Source organism: Molossus molossus, unplaced genomic scaffold, assembly GCF_014108415.1.
Source record: "Molossus molossus isolate mMolMol1 unplaced genomic scaffold, mMolMol1.p scaffold_m16_p_5, whole genome shotgun sequence".
Lineage (NCBI taxonomy): Eukaryota > Metazoa > Chordata > Mammalia > Chiroptera > Molossidae > Molossus > Molossus molossus.
The window spans coordinates 64,606,511-64,626,113 of NW_023425388.1; the positions used below are offsets into that span (position 1 = coordinate 64,606,511).

At 46.3% G+C, this 19,603-nt stretch overlaps 1 protein-coding gene across 2 annotated transcripts in view; it reads left to right on the top strand.

Moving 5' to 3' along the window:
- ILDR1 (immunoglobulin like domain containing receptor 1) overlaps positions 1–19,603 on the top strand; it is a 31,242-nt gene that overhangs the window by 8,959 nt on the left and 2,680 nt on the right. The window contains exons 2-7 of one of the 2 annotated variants that reach the window (XM_036243639.1): positions 3,982–4,152; positions 5,422–5,571; positions 9,471–9,590; positions 9,892–10,038; positions 16,165–16,296; positions 16,515–17,335. In XM_036243639.1, the coding sequence (XP_036099532.1) occupies positions 3,982–4,152; positions 5,422–5,571; positions 9,471–9,590; positions 9,892–10,038; positions 16,165–16,296; positions 16,515–17,335 (1,541 nt within the window). The remainder of the gene's footprint in view (positions 1–3,981; positions 4,153–5,421; positions 5,572–9,470; positions 9,591–9,891; positions 10,039–16,164; positions 16,297–16,514; positions 17,336–19,603) is intronic. The other variant, XM_036243640.1, reaches the window with a different exon arrangement.

Sequence of the window (19,603 nt, forward strand, 5' to 3'; positions counted from 1 at the left end):
CCACCCTAGGGGGTTGTGAGGAGTAGAGACCATGCGTTTACCTCATTCAGCTCACAGTAGATGCTGAGATTCAGAGCAACAGCCAAGAAGGGAGAAGAGTTTGCTTGTTGTTCATTTACCTTTTATCCTGGAACCCTTCCCTACTCTCCATGTGAGGATTGTGGGACATGTGGGGGTCGGGCTGAGAGCTGTGCAGGATGCTATGGGACTGGCAGACCCCCAGAGGGAATCTGAGTGAGCTCAATGTGGTCAAAACTTCTGGGAAGCTGACATACTTTGAGGCTTGAAATTCACATAAGGGACGAAGTTGAAGAGAGGATAAAAGGCAGCACAGCCAGTGTTGACGTTGGTAAAGGTGAGTTCTCTGACCCCAGGTGTGGTTTGCCCATAATAAGGGCATTCATGGAAGGGGAGCCGAGTGAGGATTTGATAATGAAGATGATCACCCTTGTTCCTGTTCTCCTGGCTCAGAGCATCAGATTCAGCCATCTTCAAAGCGACTCCAGGGCAACTTCTGACTCCAGCAAGATTCCCTCCTCTGACTCCCAGCAAGCCTGCCCTCCCTCCCCTCCCAGTGTTTTACCTCTGTACAAATAATATTGAGCAGTCCTTTCAATAAGCTGTTATTTATGTTAAATAACCATTCAGCAAAATAAAGAACATGTAGGTTATAAATGACAGGGTCACAGTGACAGTCGTCAATAAATTATTGCTCACATAGCCTGGCCCCATGCTCCAATCTTTGCAAGCTAATGAACACCAAACATATTTATTTGTTTGTTTGTTTGTTTTATTTTTCTTTATTGATCTTTAGAGAGAGGAGAAGGGAGATGGAAAGAGAGAGAGAAACATTGACGAGAGAGAACATCGATTAGTCGCCTCCAGCATGCCTTCTGTCTGGGGATTTGGCCCACAACCTGGGCATGTGCCCTGACCAGGAAGTGAACTGGCGACCTTGGGGTGCATGGGTCAATGCTCAGCCACTGAGCCACTCCAGCGGGGCATGTCCTTTAATTTAAAGAATGGCCAGGCAGAGTGGCAAGAGCACTGCTCAGGGGAAGAATCTCGAATCATATTCTCTTAGACAATGAAAGACCACAGACAAGTAATGTTTTTTAATCTCAAGTTTGCTGTATATGAAATGGGCACAGCTTCTCTCTTCCCAGGGATCATATTTAGTGTGTAAAAGAAAATATCTGGAAGTACTATGTGAACCTAGGGTCTTGTGTGCTTCTCCCTATTCCAGTCCATATGTGTTACTATACAAAAGACGCTAGTGTTGACAGATCCGTTGTCAGAATCTTACCTGTTGCTCCTGTTCAGTAAAGCTGTGTTGGGCAAAAGCTCCAAAGTTTATTTCAGGTCAGTTCTGGAAAACAACAACAACAACAAAAAAAACCAAAGTGAGGGCAGAAAAGCAAAAATAAAAAAGCAGATTACCATAGAATCCATGTTAGGCTTGAGACTGCTGGTCACTGGCTCTTCTGTTCTGATTGTATTAATTTCTAAGAATCCTATAGCTGAGGAAGCAGCTGTTTTTCCCCAAACTACTGAAGGCTTATTTTCAAAATGATGTTCTTTTTCCATTCACAGCTGAATAAGGAAGTCATCCATCTTCCAAAAAAATACCACTGTCACCCTACTACTCTTCTTCAGAAAACCCTTCAGTGATTATCTATTAACTAGAAATAGACACTGGAGTGTGATATAGACTTCACTCCATGTCCCCACCTCCTGGTCTCCAACACCAGCACCACCTTATTTATCCCTTCTGTCTCCCCTGAAGCCAGTGGTGTCAGCTAGGTTGGTTCCCTCCAGGTTCCTCAAGTAACTGCCCCTTCCTGCTAAGGGCCTTGGTTCATCTTCCATCCTGAAATGATGAGTTTCTCTGTCCTCTCTTTCTCATGTGTAATCTTTATCCTATCTGAATCTGAGGGTCTAGTTTAAATCTCTTCCTTTGTGAATTTTCCCCACCCGCAGGTCTCCCCTACACTTCTGCAGACCCTTTCTCCCTCACAGCTCTCATGGGCACGCTCTCATTTACAGCCCAACTCTGGGTCATCTCTGGGGACCAGAGCCTGTCCTGAGCAGCATTCTGCTCTCTCTCCATGAACATTAGAAAAGTGGGTATGGGTGCCTGTCTAAGCTCAGCAGACTATCTTATGTGAGCTGTGTCCAGAAGGTGAAGCAGGACCCAGAGCCAATGGCTTTGGCCATTGAGACAGCCCCGCCCAACTGCTCTGTAATGAGTGTCAAAATAAAGGCCGCTCCACATGAGAGCTCCTTTCACAACTCGAACCCCTTTCTCCTTGGCTCTTGTAATAAGGGGGAAGAGGCAGGGAGAAGGGGAGGCTCAGACACTGACACGAATGTGGCAGGGTGTGTGCCAAGCACTGGATGTGGATTATCTCACTGAACTGTTGCAAGGACCTGATGAGGTTAGTAATAGTATAATCTCCACTTACAGTTAAGGAAACACAAACTCAATGAGAGGAAATAACTTGACCAATATCTGCGTAGTAAAGTTTGATTTGAACCAAGTCATATCTGAGTCCAAAGCCTAGGGATCTTTGGTTTAGTTTTTAAATCTAATCTACACTAGTGTTTCTCAAAGTATGGTGCCCAGAGCAGTACCATCAGCATCTCCTGGAGATTTATTAGAGATGTAAGTCCTTGGACCCCACCCAAGTCCTACTGAATCAGATACCCCTGCACATGGATCTGGGCTGTCACAAGTCTTCCTGGGGGTGTATGCTCAAGTTTGAGTACTTCTGCTCTGCACTAACCCTCCCATGAGAAGATCCCCTATAGTCAGCCTAGAAACCACATTGACATAGGAACATTATAAGATGCCAATTATGTGTGGCCCTCTGACTGCACCAAAGTCCCACCTGACATTTCTGTGCCACCTGGTTCCTCATCAAAGCAGACCTGGAGTATGTCTGTGTATTTGGAAGGTAAGAGGAGGGTATTTTTAAAAAGAAAAAAGAAAAACTTTTAATTTCTTCAAGTCTTTCTTGATAAAATTTGGTCACAGTCTGATAATTTCTGTTTTATTTGCTCTATGCTTATGTTGACCTGTGCTGCTAGTATCCACTGGTTAATGTATTTTTGGTCATTCACTCCATTATTTATTCAACAAACATTGTTGGTTACCAAGGAGGTAACAGGCACAATACGAGGTACTTGTGTTTGGACAGTGAGTTAGAGACAAACCCAGTCGATCTTCTCAGAGCCTATAATAAACAATGAAGTGTTAAAAATTGTTCCTGAGGGTAAGATGAGGCACTTGGAGAAACCAGATTTGCAGTCAGGGTGCATCTTGAGGAGGTGAGGAGGTGAGGGTGCATCTGAAGACCTCAGGAATAGATAGTACTTAGTCTAGTGGACTAAGGGAGTGGAATGGTGGCCAGTGAGATGGACGTGTGCTCCAGGAGAGAGATCCACATGCAGGAAGACCTGGTGAAGACTGAGATCCTAGCGTGGAAAGGACTGATACAAGTTCAGAGTGGCCAGAAGCTCTGAGTGTACAGTAGGGCCTGAAGGGAGATGAGGAAGGAGAGAAAGGCTGAAGGCAGATCTTACAGGTCTTGTGGAGGTTGAAATGTATCCTTAGGGAAATGGGAAAACATTTTTAAAAGAAAGTGATGTGAAGAAAATATATATTAGCAAGGTCACTCCAGTACAAATATGGCCTTATTTTAATATAATTTCTTTATTGTTGTTGCATGTGTTATTACTATCGATGGACCATGAGCTCCTTGGGCATTGTCCTTGATCTTTTTCTCCACTACCTTCCCCATTGTCTGTGCAGTATCCATCCCAGATTTTATCCAAGCCAAGTAAGACTGCCTGTGAGCTCCCAACCAATCAGGCAGTGTGGTTGTTCATTTGCATTGCTTTTATTGCCCATGAACCAAAGTAGGTCACCTCCCAGAGATCTGGTCTGCCTTTAGCATTGTCTCCTGCTCTTGGCTTCAGGGTGCCTGTCCTTGTTGGTGACGGTCCAGCACACAGAGCGCTATGTCACCCTGTTTGCCTCTGTCGTCCTCAAATGTGACTACACCACCTCTGCCCAGCTCCAGGATGTGGTAGTGACGTGGCGCTTCAAGTCCTTCTGCAAGGACCCCATCTTTGACTACTACTCTGCATGTGAGTGCCCTCCCTCTCTGGCTCTGCCCGGGTCCCTTTGTGAAGAAGTATTGCTGTTAGGGTGTAGACATTTTTTAGGATCACAAATCCTCATAAGTGAGGAGAAGCCACAAAGATCACAATCCAGTCTCCTCATTTAACAGAGTCCAGTCAGATGAAGTCACTTATTTAAGATCGCACACTATTTTATTTATTTTAAAATTTATGCCCCACCTTGTTCTAAAAATATTTAAGTAAAAGGCAGAGAAAGTTTTGCCTCCTCGTCCACGCCCACACACTGAAGAGGTTTCAGATCCTCCTCTCATCACCCCCTCCCCCTTAGAATGCAGACAAGAGGACTCCTCCATGCCCCCAGATGCATGAGGAATGGCCATTTGTGAACCTTGTGCCCACTGCCATGTTCGATTCCACGGCCAGCCTTCCTGGTGGACAGGCATTCCCCTACAGACTAGGCTGGCAGTGATGCAGAGCTCACTGCCCCCAGGGAGCACACTGGTTTGACATCTCTGTAATGCACAGTTGCCCGGGTGTGTAGCCAAACCTCACCTCTAAGTAACATTGCCCCACTCCTGTCAGTTCTGTCTGGAACCAAAGCCATTCCTAGCTGCCCACCTCTGCCTCTCTCAAGGAACAAAGGAACCTAGATACCACTGTCAGCCTGGGGTAATGAACCATGCAGAAATATTGGGAACACAAGTAGACGCCCTGTTTGTAGGAAGGAAGTGAGCTTCCTGAGATGAGGAAAGGAGGGGGAGGGATCAGCTTTACCCCTTTTAGTCCTATTAATGTCTAAAAGACCTTAACCCCAAACCTGACTGAGCCACCAAAAGACCCCTCCCTCTCTAAATTGAGGTATTGTTTCCTGGGGTTTACTCTTCAAATGCCTGGGTTAAGTGGGGAGGTAGGAAAGACTAGGGTTGTAGGCATTTGCCCAGCAGATTTAATAGCTCTCAAACTTTGTATTATAAGGGAGCAGAGTCTGAAAACGAGACAAGGGAGGTTGGAATGGGAGATGGGGGAATGCAGCCAGGATCTGGAAATGATGGCCTCTTGGGGGGTCTGGAGTCTCAAGGCTCAAATTGTGGTTCATTGGTGTCACTCAGGAGCTCACTAGAAATGCAGAATGTCTGCTTCTCACCCCAGACCTACAGAAGCAGAATCTTCGTGTTTAAGGAGATACCTTGGGGATGCAGAGGCTGACAGTAAGAGCACCCTTTTTCCTGGGAATTCCCCATTGCTGTGTGACTTGGGTGTGTCCTCTTTCCTCAGCATACCAGGCAGCTTTATCCCTGGGCCAGGACCCTTCCAACGACTGCAACGACAGCCAGCGGGAGGTTCGCATCGTGGCCCAGAGGCGGGGGCAAAATGAGCCCGTGCTGGGGGTGGATTACCGGCAGCGCAAGATCACCATCCAGAACCGTGAGTGTTGGGGAAGTGGCAGGGAACCGGGGTGGCAGAGGTGCAGACACCAGGCTGAGTCATTGTGGGGATTTCCCTTTGTCTCTGCTGCCTGGTGATCTACTGGTCCCTTGGGCACATATACAGAATGTGCTACATCATGTGAAGTGGCTTCCCAGGTCTCTGGATAAGCTTTGGCTTAAGGTCTAGGAGTGGATGGTTTCCTTGGCTTCCCTGAGATTCACGGCTAAGGTGTGGATCAGGCTCTTTTGATCCCTTCCATGAATTGCTCTCAAGATCTTCTGGAACCCAGGCTCCTGAGTTTCCCTCTGGCCATGTGTATCATACGTATCTAAGGAAGTAGAGCCTTCCCAATAGATGGTCAGCTTGAGACCAGCACCCTCCATTGGTACAGAAAAGAGCATTGGGCTTAGAATCCAAAACACCTGGCTGAGTGTCCCGTTACTTCCACATGCTGGCTCAGTGACCAGTGGCAGCAATTTTCTCTAGCTTCTGTTGCCTCATCTGAAAGACAGGCAAAGTGGCTCTGTCTCGCCACACTGAAGTGAATATCAGATGTGACATTTGAGAGCTATGTTTAAAGCATATCTATTTTTTGTGTCCAGTACAGGGAATGGTGATTAGATTCAGGTGTGAGTCCCCGTTCTGCACTTATAGGGCGTGTGACCTTGGGCAGGTCCCTTCAATTTTTTTAGCCTCAATTTCTATAAAGTGAAACTTGCCATGGTACCTAGGGAGTTGTCAGGATTATGTGAGACGATATGTACAAAGCACTTAGCACTTAGCAATCAGTAAGTGTGCAGAACTTCAGTTATGATCACTCAGCATACTTTTGGATGGATGGGTTAGCACCCACATTCCTACCTTGTAATCCAGGGTTAGTGTGATGGGTTATTGGCACAAATTCAGAGCCTGTTTCTTTTTTTTTTTTATCCTCACCTGAGGACATTTTTCCATTTTTTTTGTTCAGATAGAGGGAGAGAGAGAGAAACATTGACGTGAAAGGGACACATCGAGTGGTTGCCACCCGCACGACCAACCAGGGCCGGGGACAAACTGCAACTGAGGTACATGCTCTTAGCGGGAACCAAACCCGGGTCTCTCTGGACTGCAGGCCGACGCTCTAACCGCTGAGCCAAACCGGCCAGGGCCACAGCCTGTTTCAATGAACTTGGTGTACTGTGTTAAACATTTGCTGGTTCAAAAGAAAAAAAGGGTGGTGGTGGGGCAGGGATATAACAACAATGTGAAGAAATCAATTAATAGTCTATGATTGTTTAAAGGTAGATCATTTCAAGGGAGCCAGTGTAACAATTGCTTCCAAGTTTATTTCTAACACTTTGGCTGTAATACTTAACATTTGATCCTTTTACTTTCAACCTCTGATTTCCCCAAGTGGTGTTTGAACTCCTAGCCTTAGGGCACATCTGTCCTTTTTTAGTCTTCAGGGGCATTCTCAAAGATTCAGGGTGGTTCCACTTTCTTCAGACCCCACAGAATTAGCTCTGCTGTGACTCCAAAGTTTAAACTTCTCTTTAACTAGCAAGTCTTCTTCACAGTTTTTGAAGGTTGAAAGTCCCCGTAGGTGTCAGTCCCCACGTTTCTGTCTTAGTTTTGTATTTTTAAGTAGTGCTGTCTGCTGCCTCCACTCACAAACAACCACTTTGGCTCAGACTCTGCCCTTTCTTACTCCCGTGGGAAAGTGGTGTTCCCCCTTGGTTTTTATTTCTACCTCTAGGCTGGTGACATCTGGGCCCTTGTTTTCTGATACTTTCATGCCCATGTCTGCATCATTTGAGATGACCCTGTCAAAACAGTTCTTGGATCATTTAAAATGCTAACATATTTGAATGCCTTCATTACTTTGACATCCCTAAAATAATCTTTATGTCTCTAATTAAAATGGGGGCAGGTTTATAATACACATTAAACTTTGAGGGGGGATTTCTCCCAAAGCATTTTCACCATTCTTCCAAGTTCATGATAAGCTTGTTTCTGGGAAAGGCAGTGAGTTTGGAAAATCATGGGTAGGAAAAAAATAATAGGGATTGACGCAGAAAGAGGAGGAAACAGAAGTCAAAGTTAGCTCCAATATTTCGTGACTTCACATTTTTGTTTCACTTCCTCAATAAATCTTTCTTGACAAACAAATAGTAAAGAATTGAAGATAGACACATGGTTACTAGACTTACCATGGTGATCACTTCATATGGTGTATAAATATTGCCATACACCTGAAACTAATGCAGTATTGTTTGCCAAACTTCACTTTAATAAAAAATTTTTTAAAAAGAAAGAATTGCCTATATGACTGTCAACTATGCCAGAGCAAGTCTGTAATCTAAGGTCTTTAAGAATGTGAAGCTGTCCCCTGGCACTTACTGTGGCTAAAATAGTGGGGACATGGAGGCTGCCCTGATGCCTCTGACTGGACTTTAAGCCCTTTCAAGACAGAGATGGGTCTTACTCCTCTTCAGATCTCCCACATTTCCTCTTGAGATCATCCACAGTATCTGACATAGTGCTGGACCTACAAAAGGCATGTGTTACATTTGCTAATCCGGAACATGCTATTCATCTATCCTAGTGGGGTAGCCCAGCACTTGGTACTCATGAGAACTAAAATGCTTTTTTTGAGTTACATTTACTCTTAAAATATTGGCATTCATCCTTGCATATTCAGGTTTATCTTAAAATCTTCAAGATCCGAGGTATCTGTCCCCAGCTGGCAAGTGATCCAGGCTGTGGTGTTTTCTACCTAGTTTGGAGAGGATATTAGAGCTTAGTGGTTAAGATCACCAGTGGGGAAGCAGGGAAACATGGGTTTGAACCAACCTCTGCTAAGCATTAGCTCTCTGTTTTTAGGCCAGTTTCTTAGCTTCCTGGGGAAGGCTATGGCCTGCTAAGCCTCTTGATTTCTTTATCTGAAATACATTAAATAATTGTACTCACTGTATCAGGATTAAGTTTGTGAGTATGCAAAAGGCCAAAATATTAGTGACTTAAACAATAAAGGTTATTTCTTCTCGTGTATAAATTTGAAAGTAGACAGTCCACAACTAGTGTGGTCACTCTCTTCGATTAAGTCCTCAGAGACTCAAGCTCCTTCCAGCTCACCAAGAATATCATCTTCTTCATGGTCCAAGATGACAGCCATCATATTTGCTTTCCAGATAACAGAGCAGATGAAGAAATGACCAACCCTGGCCGGTGTCACTTAGTGGTTAGAGCGTCATCATGGCTTTGATTCCCGGTCAGGGCACATACCCAGATTGTGGGTTCAATCAATGTTTCTCTCTCACATTGATCTCTCCCTCTCCCTTCCTGTCTCTAGAATCAATGGAAAAAACAAAAACATATCCTTGGGTGAGGATTTTTAAAAAATTGAAAAATGAAGAACAGAAAGGTAAAGGTGTTCCCAGCCTGCTTTAAAGTTCTTGAGAGTCATCATGTAACACTTCTGCTTACAATCTATCTGCCAGAACTGAGTCACATGTCCATGTCTATCTGTAAGAGAGAATAGGAAATACTGACTTTATTCTGGATGGCCACATACATGACCAGCATTTCTATGACAATGAGAGAAAGAGAGGACACTGGGAGACAAGTGGTAATCTCTATCTCATCCACTTGGAGAGTTGTGGTGGGATTTAAATGAGGTGCTATATACTAAATCCTTTCAAGATACCTCAAAGGGCTCAATGAATGATCAGTTCTACCACCATATACTGTTTGGAGAAAGAGGAAGTTCTCCAAAGAAGAAATTGAGAACTTTCTTTGAACTATGAGGGGCCCACTTAGGATGTGGAAGGACAATGCTAGGGTCTTGAAGCTACACTAGGTCAGCAAGCATTCCCCTCCCCTTTCATCAGCGGCACTTTCTCCCTTCTTTTTTGCAGGAGCAGATCTTGTGATTAATGAAGTGATGTGGTGGGACCATGGAGTGTATTACTGCACCATTGAGGCTCCAGGGGACACATCAGGTGACCCAGATAAGGAGGTGAAGCTCATTGTCCTGCGTAAGTGCTATGGGAACTTTCTATTTGTCCACCCTATCATGACACTTTTTTTTAACACAGAGAAAGGGCGAAAAAGAAAAACCCCATACAAAAAAACAACAACCAGAAACAAGCAAGCCCAGGTTATTGTTTTTGGAGTACCAACCTCTAAAGTTCCCTTACCAAAACTAAGCTTTTTTTTTTTTGCGATGTATCATTCAACCTTAACCTGTAGGTCAAGAGCTGTGTTTATTAAACCACCAGGCTATTAGAACTGCCCCTGTATATTTAGTTAGACCTCTGCTTGGCTTCCCCCCTGCAGACTGGCTGACGGTGATCTTCATCATCCTGGGAGCCCTCCTCCTGCTCCTGCTCATCGGAGTGTGCTGGTGCCAGTGCTGTCCCCAGTATTGCTGCTGCTACATCCGCTGCCCCTGCTGTCCCGACCGCTGCTGCTGCCCCGAAGAAGGTGAGGGGATGGACAAGCAATGGGATGGAGTGCTGCTGGAGCCTGGTGCCCCAAACAGATCAGCTTCAGAACCTTGGGCTCTTCCAGGTTCTCCTCCATGACCTTCTCCCATCACAGGCTTGAGGGTCTTTGGCCTCAGCCCGGGAAATGAGGCGTGGGCAAGCTACAGAGTCAAGTGAGAGGACTTTTTCCTGTCGTCATTCTAGTCTGCCTCAGGCCTTCTTCAAATGGCTCTGCCAACTGATGGCATTTCCTCAGTGGCTCTGATATGCCTGTGCTCCACTCTTTGCTCCTTGCGCTGACCTTGCTGGAACGTGAGGTGGCTGGAGGGAGTAGTTTAAATGTAGCAGTGAGAGTGGAGGCTAATCCCTAGAGATGACTTAAAGAGAGCAGATCAGAGAAAAGAGGTGTTAGAGTCGTGGTTCTCAAACTTAAGAATCACCTAAGAGGGCTTGTTAAAGCTGAATTACTGGCCCTACCTCCTGAATTTCTCATTTAATTGGTCTGGAGTGGGCCTGAGAATTTGCATTTCTTAAAAGTTCCCAGGTGATGTGATGCTGCTGGTCTAGGGGCCACACTTTGAGAATCTCTGCATTAAAGGAAGGGAAGAGGGAGCAGAAAAATATCTTGCTCTTAATGTGATTGTTTTGGGGCTGAAATTTGACTTTTTAAAACAGAATTATAACATGCCCTACATAGTTTGGCTGCAGAATGCATGGTGAAGATCAAAGAATAATAAATTATTCTACAATGATCTTTTTTTAGTAAATAGCTAGAGTAGAATCAAGTGCTTTAAATGGAAAGGAAAAATAAGGAATTGCCTCTTAAGATGGAAATATAACGTATTTTGCAAAGTCAAGAAGGTCAGTGGTCTGTCTGGTTTCAGGCCTGTGTTCCCAGACTGCTCTCTTAAGGAAAAGAGAACTAAATTTTATTGGATGTTTTCTCTGTGTAGGCCCTTGCATATATTTCCCCATTGAATCTTCACAACCCTAGAAGGCAGATGTCATCACTGTTTAACAGATGAGGAGACTGAAGGTCAAAGAAGTAACACTGCTAGTAACTAACAGCAATAGTACAGTGTTGAATCCATGTTCCTCTGACTTATGAGAGTCTGAATTTCCCACAGTAGAGCCTCCCTACCTTTAAGGGACCTCTGGGAGAGACACCATAGAAATGTCACTGTTACTGGAATAGTAATATGCAGGGAGAGATGAGAAAAACCCTCTCAAGATGTCTTCTTAGAATCCCTAAGTCTGTGGGATACTCAAAACAGGCAGGGCTGGGGACAAACCTACCACAACTAATAAGTGTATCCACTGTCGTCAGCTAATAAATAGGTTCTGGGGTAGAGTAGTTCCTCCTAAGTGGTTAGAGTTCATTTAGAAGAACTGGTAAAGTTAAGAAATGCAGGCCACAAATAAAGGTCCCTGGACTTGAGCAGGTGAGGTCACTTCTGAAGTGAGTCACTACAGCAGGCTGTCCTGAGAAGTTTGGTGACGAGAAGAGATTATATGGAAGGGGCAAATGTTAAGGAAAGCTCTTGGATAGAGAAGTGTGTGTGTGTGTGTGTGTGTGTGTGTGTGTGTGTGTGTGTGACTGTTTTTTTTGTTGTGTTTGTTTTTAGAATAAGATAACACTAAGCATATTTGTAGGCAAAGAACCAAGGCCTGTGGAAAATAAGAAAAGTAAGATGATCGCTAAGGACTGATGGAGTCAGTGGGAGTTCACCAGGCTTACGGTGAAATGACCTTTAGAAAGGAAAGGAAAGGCAGCCTGACCTCCAAAGAGAGAGAGGAAGTCATAATGTGGACAGTGATTGAAGTTATGAGGGAAGAAGCCGAGGGAGCTCACATTTAGTAAATCAAAATTCTAGACACCGAAGGGAGCTTTGAGAATGATGTCAGTGGTTCTTGAACTTCTCTGACCACAGCCAATCTCCCTAACCTGCCACCACTTTCTAGTGAGAGTTAGTAGAGGACCAGAGAAGAGAAAAATGAAAATGACACATTTCAGTAACTCTTGATAATTCACTTAGTACTAGTTAACAGCCCACACGGAACTTAAAAGTGAAAGTTACTGAAACTGAACCTTATTTTTCTGGGAGAACTGGAGAAGCAGGTTTCATCCCTAGATCATTTACTGGCCCTCCTGCCCACAGAACCTCTAGGCACACCCTGCAGTAGGCCACAGGCCACCCTGGGAGTCTGCTCTGTGCAGTGCACCACCCGTTCTCCTCATAGGTGACGGATGTGAGGCCTCCTGTGACTTTTCACACACAGTTTGTTAGTGGTGGAGCCTGGGCTAGAAGTCGGTCTTTTGATTTCTTGCCCAGGGCTGGTTCCTCTTCCTCAACACAGAGGATGTCATCAGCTGAAAGTTCGAGAGGAGGGGAGACATGAGAAGTGGGTATATGTGAACTGCTGCTGTAAGGGAGGGAAGCAGGGTCACTGGATCAGTCAGGGAAAGTGGAGTGGGGAGGAGGGAAGCAGGGTCACTGGATCAGTCAGGGAAAGTGGAGTGGGGAGGAGGGAAGCAGGGTCACTGGATCAGTCATGGCAAGTGGAGTGGGGAGGAGGGAAGCAGGGTCACTGGATCAGTCAGGGAAAGTGGAGTGGGGAGGAGGGAAGCAGGGTCACTGTTGGGTTGGGAGGAGGGTTCTTTGAGGTCTGTTGCCTGACAGATCAGTCAGCTCTGGCAGTGTGGGGCCCGGAAGCATGTGCTGGTGGTTCCCTAAAGCTGAGATGGTAAGAGTTCAAAGAGTGTGGGAATCTAGAAAGCTCCTGAGGATGTTACTAAAATGACAGGCCAGTCAAGTCATAGGGGACTGGTAGTATGGGAAAAAGCAAAAGGACTGTGTGACCGTGGGTCAAAAGGGTAAGTAAGTTCTCTAGAGTGGAGGGGCTGGTAAGGAATGGCAAGCAGTTACGCGCAAGTGCAGTTTGAGGTCTTCAGGGGCAGTGCTGATGATGCCCACAGAGGATGCTGGCTGCAGAGGACAAGAGGCGCAGGTCTCTGGAGGAGGGGCAGGTGTTGGTGTCATTTCTCTCAGGAAGGAGACATCTTAAAGAATTCAGAAATGAAGATGTACGTGCCTTTGGTGGTTTTGTTTCCAAATATGTACTTTTGGGATCTAAGGCAACAATTTATTAAAACAATGACAGCCACTATCTGTTAACTGTCATATACTAGGCACTTCATGTGTATTACCTCATTTAACCTCAACAATCTTGTGAAATAGGTATTCTTTCCCATCTCACAAATGAGGAGACTAGGCTCAGACCCTCTAAAAACTCACTCAAAATTACACAGTTAGTACATGCTGGGATTCCTGTTGCAGTCCATCTGACCTTCAAAGCCTGCATTTAAGGAAACGTGTCCCTGAGGATCATATTTCTTGAAAGGTAGTTGAGGATCCTCAGTAGTCAACTCTGATTTGACTCCCTGCATTAGAATTAGGGAGCTTGTTGAAAACACAGACTTTCTTATCTTGCATTAGATTGAAGGAAGTGAGTTCCTGGGGCGTGGGATCCAGGAGTCTGTATTTTTAACCAGCTCATTAAAAGTGACCAGGGCAGACTTTACTCCACTGAGGTTCAGAGATAACTTCCTAGAAGTCTTTTGAAACTTTGTTACTTTTTCCGTGTTTCTTCTTCTTCTTTTGTTGTTGTTGTTAATCCTCACTGGAGGATATTTTTCCATTGATTTTTAGATAGAGTAGAAGGAAGGGAGAAGGGGGAGAGGGAGGAAGAGATTGAGAGAGAGAAAAACATTGATGTGAGAGAGACACATTGATTGGTTGCCTCCCATACAACCCTAACAGGAGCTGGAGATTGAACCTACAACCCAGGTACATACCTTTGTCTGGGAGTCAAATCCTCAACCCCTCGACCCCTTGATCTGTGGGCCAGTGGTCTACTTGTTCCGTATTTTATTGCCTGTCTGATTCCCCATTAGGTGAGCAGCAGAAAAACCCTGATATTCTAGACATCCCCATGGAGCTGTTTCCAGGGACAGGATGGCCAGGGAGAAGCTCAGAGGCTGTTTTTTATTCTTATCTCATTAGTTCCAGTACATCAGAGAAGGGAGGAACCCTGAGAAAAAGGTGATAACAGCTAAGAAGAGAGCAGGTGTGTGAATCTCTGGGGTATGTAAAAATTTGACAGGAACTCATGGAGGATCTGGAAGGGTTTCTAGGGAGTTATCTGTGCAGGGGGTCCCATTAATTTAAAAGGTCATTTGGAGAGGAAGGAGTAAGCCTAACTATCCCTTTCTCTCATATTGAATCGGGGGAGTAGGAGAAGGAAGTGGCGCGAAGAGGGAATGGTACCATTTGGGGGAAGCCAGGAGTCGATTACAGGGGCAGGGGATGTATAGGGTTGTTCCCAATGGAATCAGGTCTTGGAGGCAGAGGCTAATCTGGAGTGAGTTTTGAAAGACATAGAGCTGAGTTGGAGAAAAATAAAGTGAAGAGGTTCCGCTGGGGAAGGGATTTTTGTTTCACGGAAATAAAGGAGTCTAGGGACTCGGTGGTTTGGCAGAAAGAGTACAGGCTTGGGTGTCAGACACAGGGTCACACTGTCTCTACCAGTCACCTGCTGTTGGACTGTGGGCTGGGGAGGTAACCTCTGGGAGCCCAACTTCCTCATCTGATCCCACATTGAAGATTTCTCTGAGGACTAGTTAGCTCATGTAAAGTGGCACACATTAAGCAGGGCATTATGTATGCTGATGGTGGCACATCCAGGAAACTGGAGGAGGCATCTGTTAGCAAAAGGGAGAGGAAAAGTGCTGAGCATGGAGACATGTCTTTGGAGGGTCTGGAGTGCTACTTGTTGACTCGAGGGTGTGGCAGCTGGATGAGCTGCCATAGTTCGCATCTGATTTCCTCCAGGCTGGGCTGTGACTCACCAACAGGGCTGGAGCTCCAGACCTTTCTGGGGGCTCTGCTGCGACCACTTTCTGTTGTGCTGGAAGTCTGTTTCATACTGGAGCCTCTGGTAGTTGTCCCCATGGCCCCTTAACTGCTGGCCTCACCAAATCCCCCACCCTGTGCAACTGGGTCCGGAATGCTTGCCTCCTCTCCCCACTACTGTGGCAGGAGGAAGCCTCAGGCACAGCCTGCGGTGGTAGGAGAGGCCACCGGGCTTGGAGAACCAGGAGGAGGTGAGAGTGCCGCTGGGGCCCAAGGCAGGCACTTCCTGCACTTGAACCCACAGGTCCGCTTCCTACATGCATGGATGGACAGGGACTTGGGAGATGTGGCCCTGGTCAAATGACCTCAAAACAGAAATTCAAGTACAAAAACAACTAACTGCTTTTGTTTTTAACGAGCACTTACTGTGGGCTAGCTGCACCTAGGGGAGTGACGTTTCCATGGATCCCTTGTGCTGGTTTTCATATCATTTTCTTTGCCCTGAAAGGAAATGGTATTTTCCTCCTCCCTTGTCCGCCACCACTCCACCCCTTAGAGATTTCCCCAACTTAGGGAAAACCCTGACACTTAGTAAAGTAAGGAGAAGAGCACAGAAGGTCCCCTGGATCCACTTCAGCCTTCTGCATTCTCTTGTCCTCCCCGCACTGGTTTTCTCCCACCAGGGCTGGCATACTAGCTAGAAATGTTCTTTGCAGTACTTCTGCACCTTGATCTCAGCATCTGCATCATTCGCTTGTTCTTTTTCCACTCTGAGCAGGCAGCCCCTGACTCACAGCCTCGTCTGAACTCTTTATGTTCGTACCTTCTATATTTGGCCCGTGGCTGAAGGCCTAGTTGCCTTGTGGCCTGAGATTTCACTGCCTGCTGCTTACTCATGTATATCACTGTACATGATAGGTGACCTTGGTGATGGGCAGGGTGATGAAATGTTTTTGAGATTAAGAAGTCAATTTTAAGAGTATACTATCCCGGGGTGCGGGAGTTGCCGTCTTGCCTAGGGGATTTTTTCCCGGTTCCTTCCCAGAGGAACAGTTGATTCACTGCACCCTTACCTCTTACTCTCATGCAAGACAGGCCATAACGAGGAGAGAAACTGGCCTCTTGGAAGGGCTGCTAGGTGGAGAGAAGTGAGTGGGAGGTGTGGGCCTCGCCCTGGCTGAGGGTCTGCATTTCTCCTTTTTCCCCTGCAGCCCTGGCCCGCCATCGCTACATGAAGCAGGCTCAGGCCCTAGGCCCTCAGATGATGGAAAAACCCCTGTACTGGGGGGCGGACAGGAGCTCCCAGTTTTCATCTTATCCAATGACCCAACTGCTGCAGCGAGGTAAACCTTGCCAGAGATTTAGGGTGGGAGGGGGCAGAGGGCAAGAGCAGGAGCATGGGCTGCCTCGGGTCCTTCCTGACCAATGTGGTGGGTATCTTTATGACTGAGGATGGGAGGGGAGGGATGCAAGCTAAATAATATGGCATTTTGGTGCCCTGATTCTGAGGAGCATGTTATGGGTCAGCTTTTCTGCATGTCCTTGTCTTGTTTCCATACAGATTTGTCCCTGCGATCCAGCCACCCACCGATGCCAGTGACCCAGAACACTGCCACTCACCCTCCCATCACCAACGGTGTCCTTGAGTATTTGGAGAAAGAGCTGCGGAACCTCAACCCAGCCCAGCACCTGCCCCCTGATCTCAAAGCCATATCTGGCCAACCCTGCAGTATGCTGTCCTCCCTGGGCTCTGAGGTCGTGGAACGCAGAATTATCCGCCTGCCCCCCCTGATGAGAGACCTGCCGTCTTCTCGGAGGACCAGCAGCTCCTCTCGCCAGCCGTGGCTCACCTCAGTTCCTCCTGGACCCTGGGATCTGAGGGAGGAGAGAAGGCAGCAGCACCTCTCTGATTTCCACCAGGAGCTCCAGGACCGGGAGCCTAAGCGCTGGGCGTTGGAGCGAAGGGAGCTGGACCAACTCCGGAGTGGAAGACACCGCAGCTCCAGGCTGAACACATCACCCATACCCTGGTCAGACAGGGACAGCCTCAGTGATGGCCCTTTGTCCAGTGAGGACCGCTGGCGGCTCAACCACCTGCCTCTCAGGAGCCATTACCCAGACAGACCCCGAAGGCCCAGCCCCCGGGAGAGTACCCGCAGGCACCAGAGGCGCAGGCACCGAAGCTACTCCCCTCCTCTGCCTTCAGGCCTCAGTTCTTGGAGCTCCGAGGAGGAAAAGGAGAGGCAGCCCCGGAACTGGGAGGCCCACCGCCGTCGCTCCCACTCCCCAAACTGGCCTGAGGAGAAGCCACCCAGCTACCGCTCACTGGATGTCATCCAAGGCAAGAATGGCAGGAAAAAAGGGAATGTGGAGAGGCGCTCGGTGAGCCTGGGGCATCCTGCTGAGGGTAGGGCATGGGCAGAAAGGACCCTTCAGCCAGGCTTGGCCACAGTTGACACAGGCCACCTCACATGCTACTGCTGAGCACCTCTTTCTTGCTTTGCACAGCTAGCCCTGGGGGCTTGGTGAGACACCTCTTATAGAGCTAGCAGGGACCTGGTGAGTGCAGAGGGCGGGTAGGTGCTGGAGGCTTACAAAGAGCTTTCTCATCCTCAGGTTCCCCCATTTCACAGATAAGGAAATGAGGCTGAGAATAATTAAGCACCAAGCGAATAGTGGAGATAGGACTTGAACACTGGTCTTGATGGCTAAGGCTTTACTTCCTGTCACAGCTGTTTTGCTTTATTTAGCAACTGTATTTCCATACCCCAAATTAGAACACATGGCCTGACAGAGGATGTACGTGCCACTGCTGGGTGCTACTAGTAAGTGTGCAAGACCCTGTTATATTCAAGGATGAGGTGCTCTGAGCTACACACCCCCTTCCCAGGAAAGGATCATTGGACTGATTGTTTTTTGCATTTATCTTCAGGTAGAGTGGAAGGGGCTGGGAGAGAGAGAGAAACATTGATGTGAGAGAGACACATCGACACATTGCCACCCACACGACCCCGGGGACAAACTGCAATCGAGGTACGTGCCCATAGCGGGAACTGAACCCAGGCCTCTCTTGTCTGTGGGCCGGCCGATGCTCTAACCACTGAGCAAAACAGGCCAGGGCTGATTTTTTTTTTTAATGGCCAAATAATGGGTCAATACTTTAGGATTCAGTGAACAGGCAAGGTTACCACTGGGTGTGAGTCAGCTTACCAGTCTAAAAGGGATGCTAAGGGGGATGTAGGCCTTTTGGGCCTTTGAATATAGGCCATTTTTTTAAAAAAAGATGTGACTTTAAAAAATCATTTTATGCCCAGCCAGTGTGGCTCAGTGGTTGAATGTCAACCCATGCACCAAGAGGTCGCCGGTTAGATTCCCAGTCAGGGCACATGCCCAGGTTGTGAGGTCCCCAGGGGGGAGACATGCAGGAGGCAGCCAATCAGTGTTCTCTCTCATCAATATTTCTATCTCTCTCCCTCACCCTGTCTCTCTATAAACATCAATAAAAAAATCATTTTATAATTAATATACCCAAATAATGGTATTCTTTTAATGTTGTCACTTTGCAAAGTTAGCTGTCATTACTAAAAAAATATCATGAACTGCCTTTAGAGCCAACTTAGAAGCTACCCACAAAAATCTATTTACTATTTGGCCAGAATCTTTCTCTGTTTTGATTCTATTGATATAAAGGGATACATAGTCGGCTCTGAGAGAAGTTCCCCGAGTAGAAGGATATTACAGGAATAAGAATTTTAGTCTCACACACATGTTGAAGGATACAATTCTCATTTGGAAATGCAGATTCTGCTGTAATTTGTTTAAAAACCAGTCACATGCATGGTGTGTGCAAAGGAACAGGCCCCTTATGAGAGCCACAGTGCTGGTCTTTCCATGGAGGAACCTTGGTGAGAGAGTGATTTGTGAAGAAGGTAGCAAAGGCCTGCAGGCATTGCTGAAATAATCAGTGATAATTGTGTCCTATTCTCACAGTCGTCCCATGAGAGAGGCAAAGACCAGTAATAATGAAAATTAGCAGTATCCTAAGTGATACTGAGCTATAGACATTTATGCTGCATGTCATTTAATCCTTACCACACCCTGTGAAATTTGTACTATTTCCTTCATTCTACAGTGGATACAGCTCTTCCTTCCATGTTACCAGTATGAAAATTACATCCTGAAAGAAAACACAGACTCAGTTGGAGTCAGGACAACTGCTGTTACTTTAATTATATGGTGACTACACTGTCTCTTAACTTCATTTTGGCAGAGAAAGACAATTTAAAAGCCAATTTTGGGCCCCAAATCCAAACCCTGTTTACTTTTAAGTTTCTTCTTGTCTTTATTTTCTTCTTTTTCAGTTAAATTATGAGGTTTCTTGTAAGTTAGAGAAGGGTAAAAGGAACACCAATTATTTTCCAGACACTGGAGTAAGCCCTTTTCAAGGCTTATTTCTTATAATACTTAAAAAGCCTTATGAGGCTCAGTGAGATTAAGGAACATGGCCAAAGTCATGCCATCAATAGGGAGTGAAGCCAGAATTTGAACAATTCTCTGACTCTCCAACTTGTACCCTATTCAGTCATGCTGTATGGGGGTAATGATGTGTTCTGGTGACTATTTCTTAATTTTCTGAAAGCTTCTTTTACC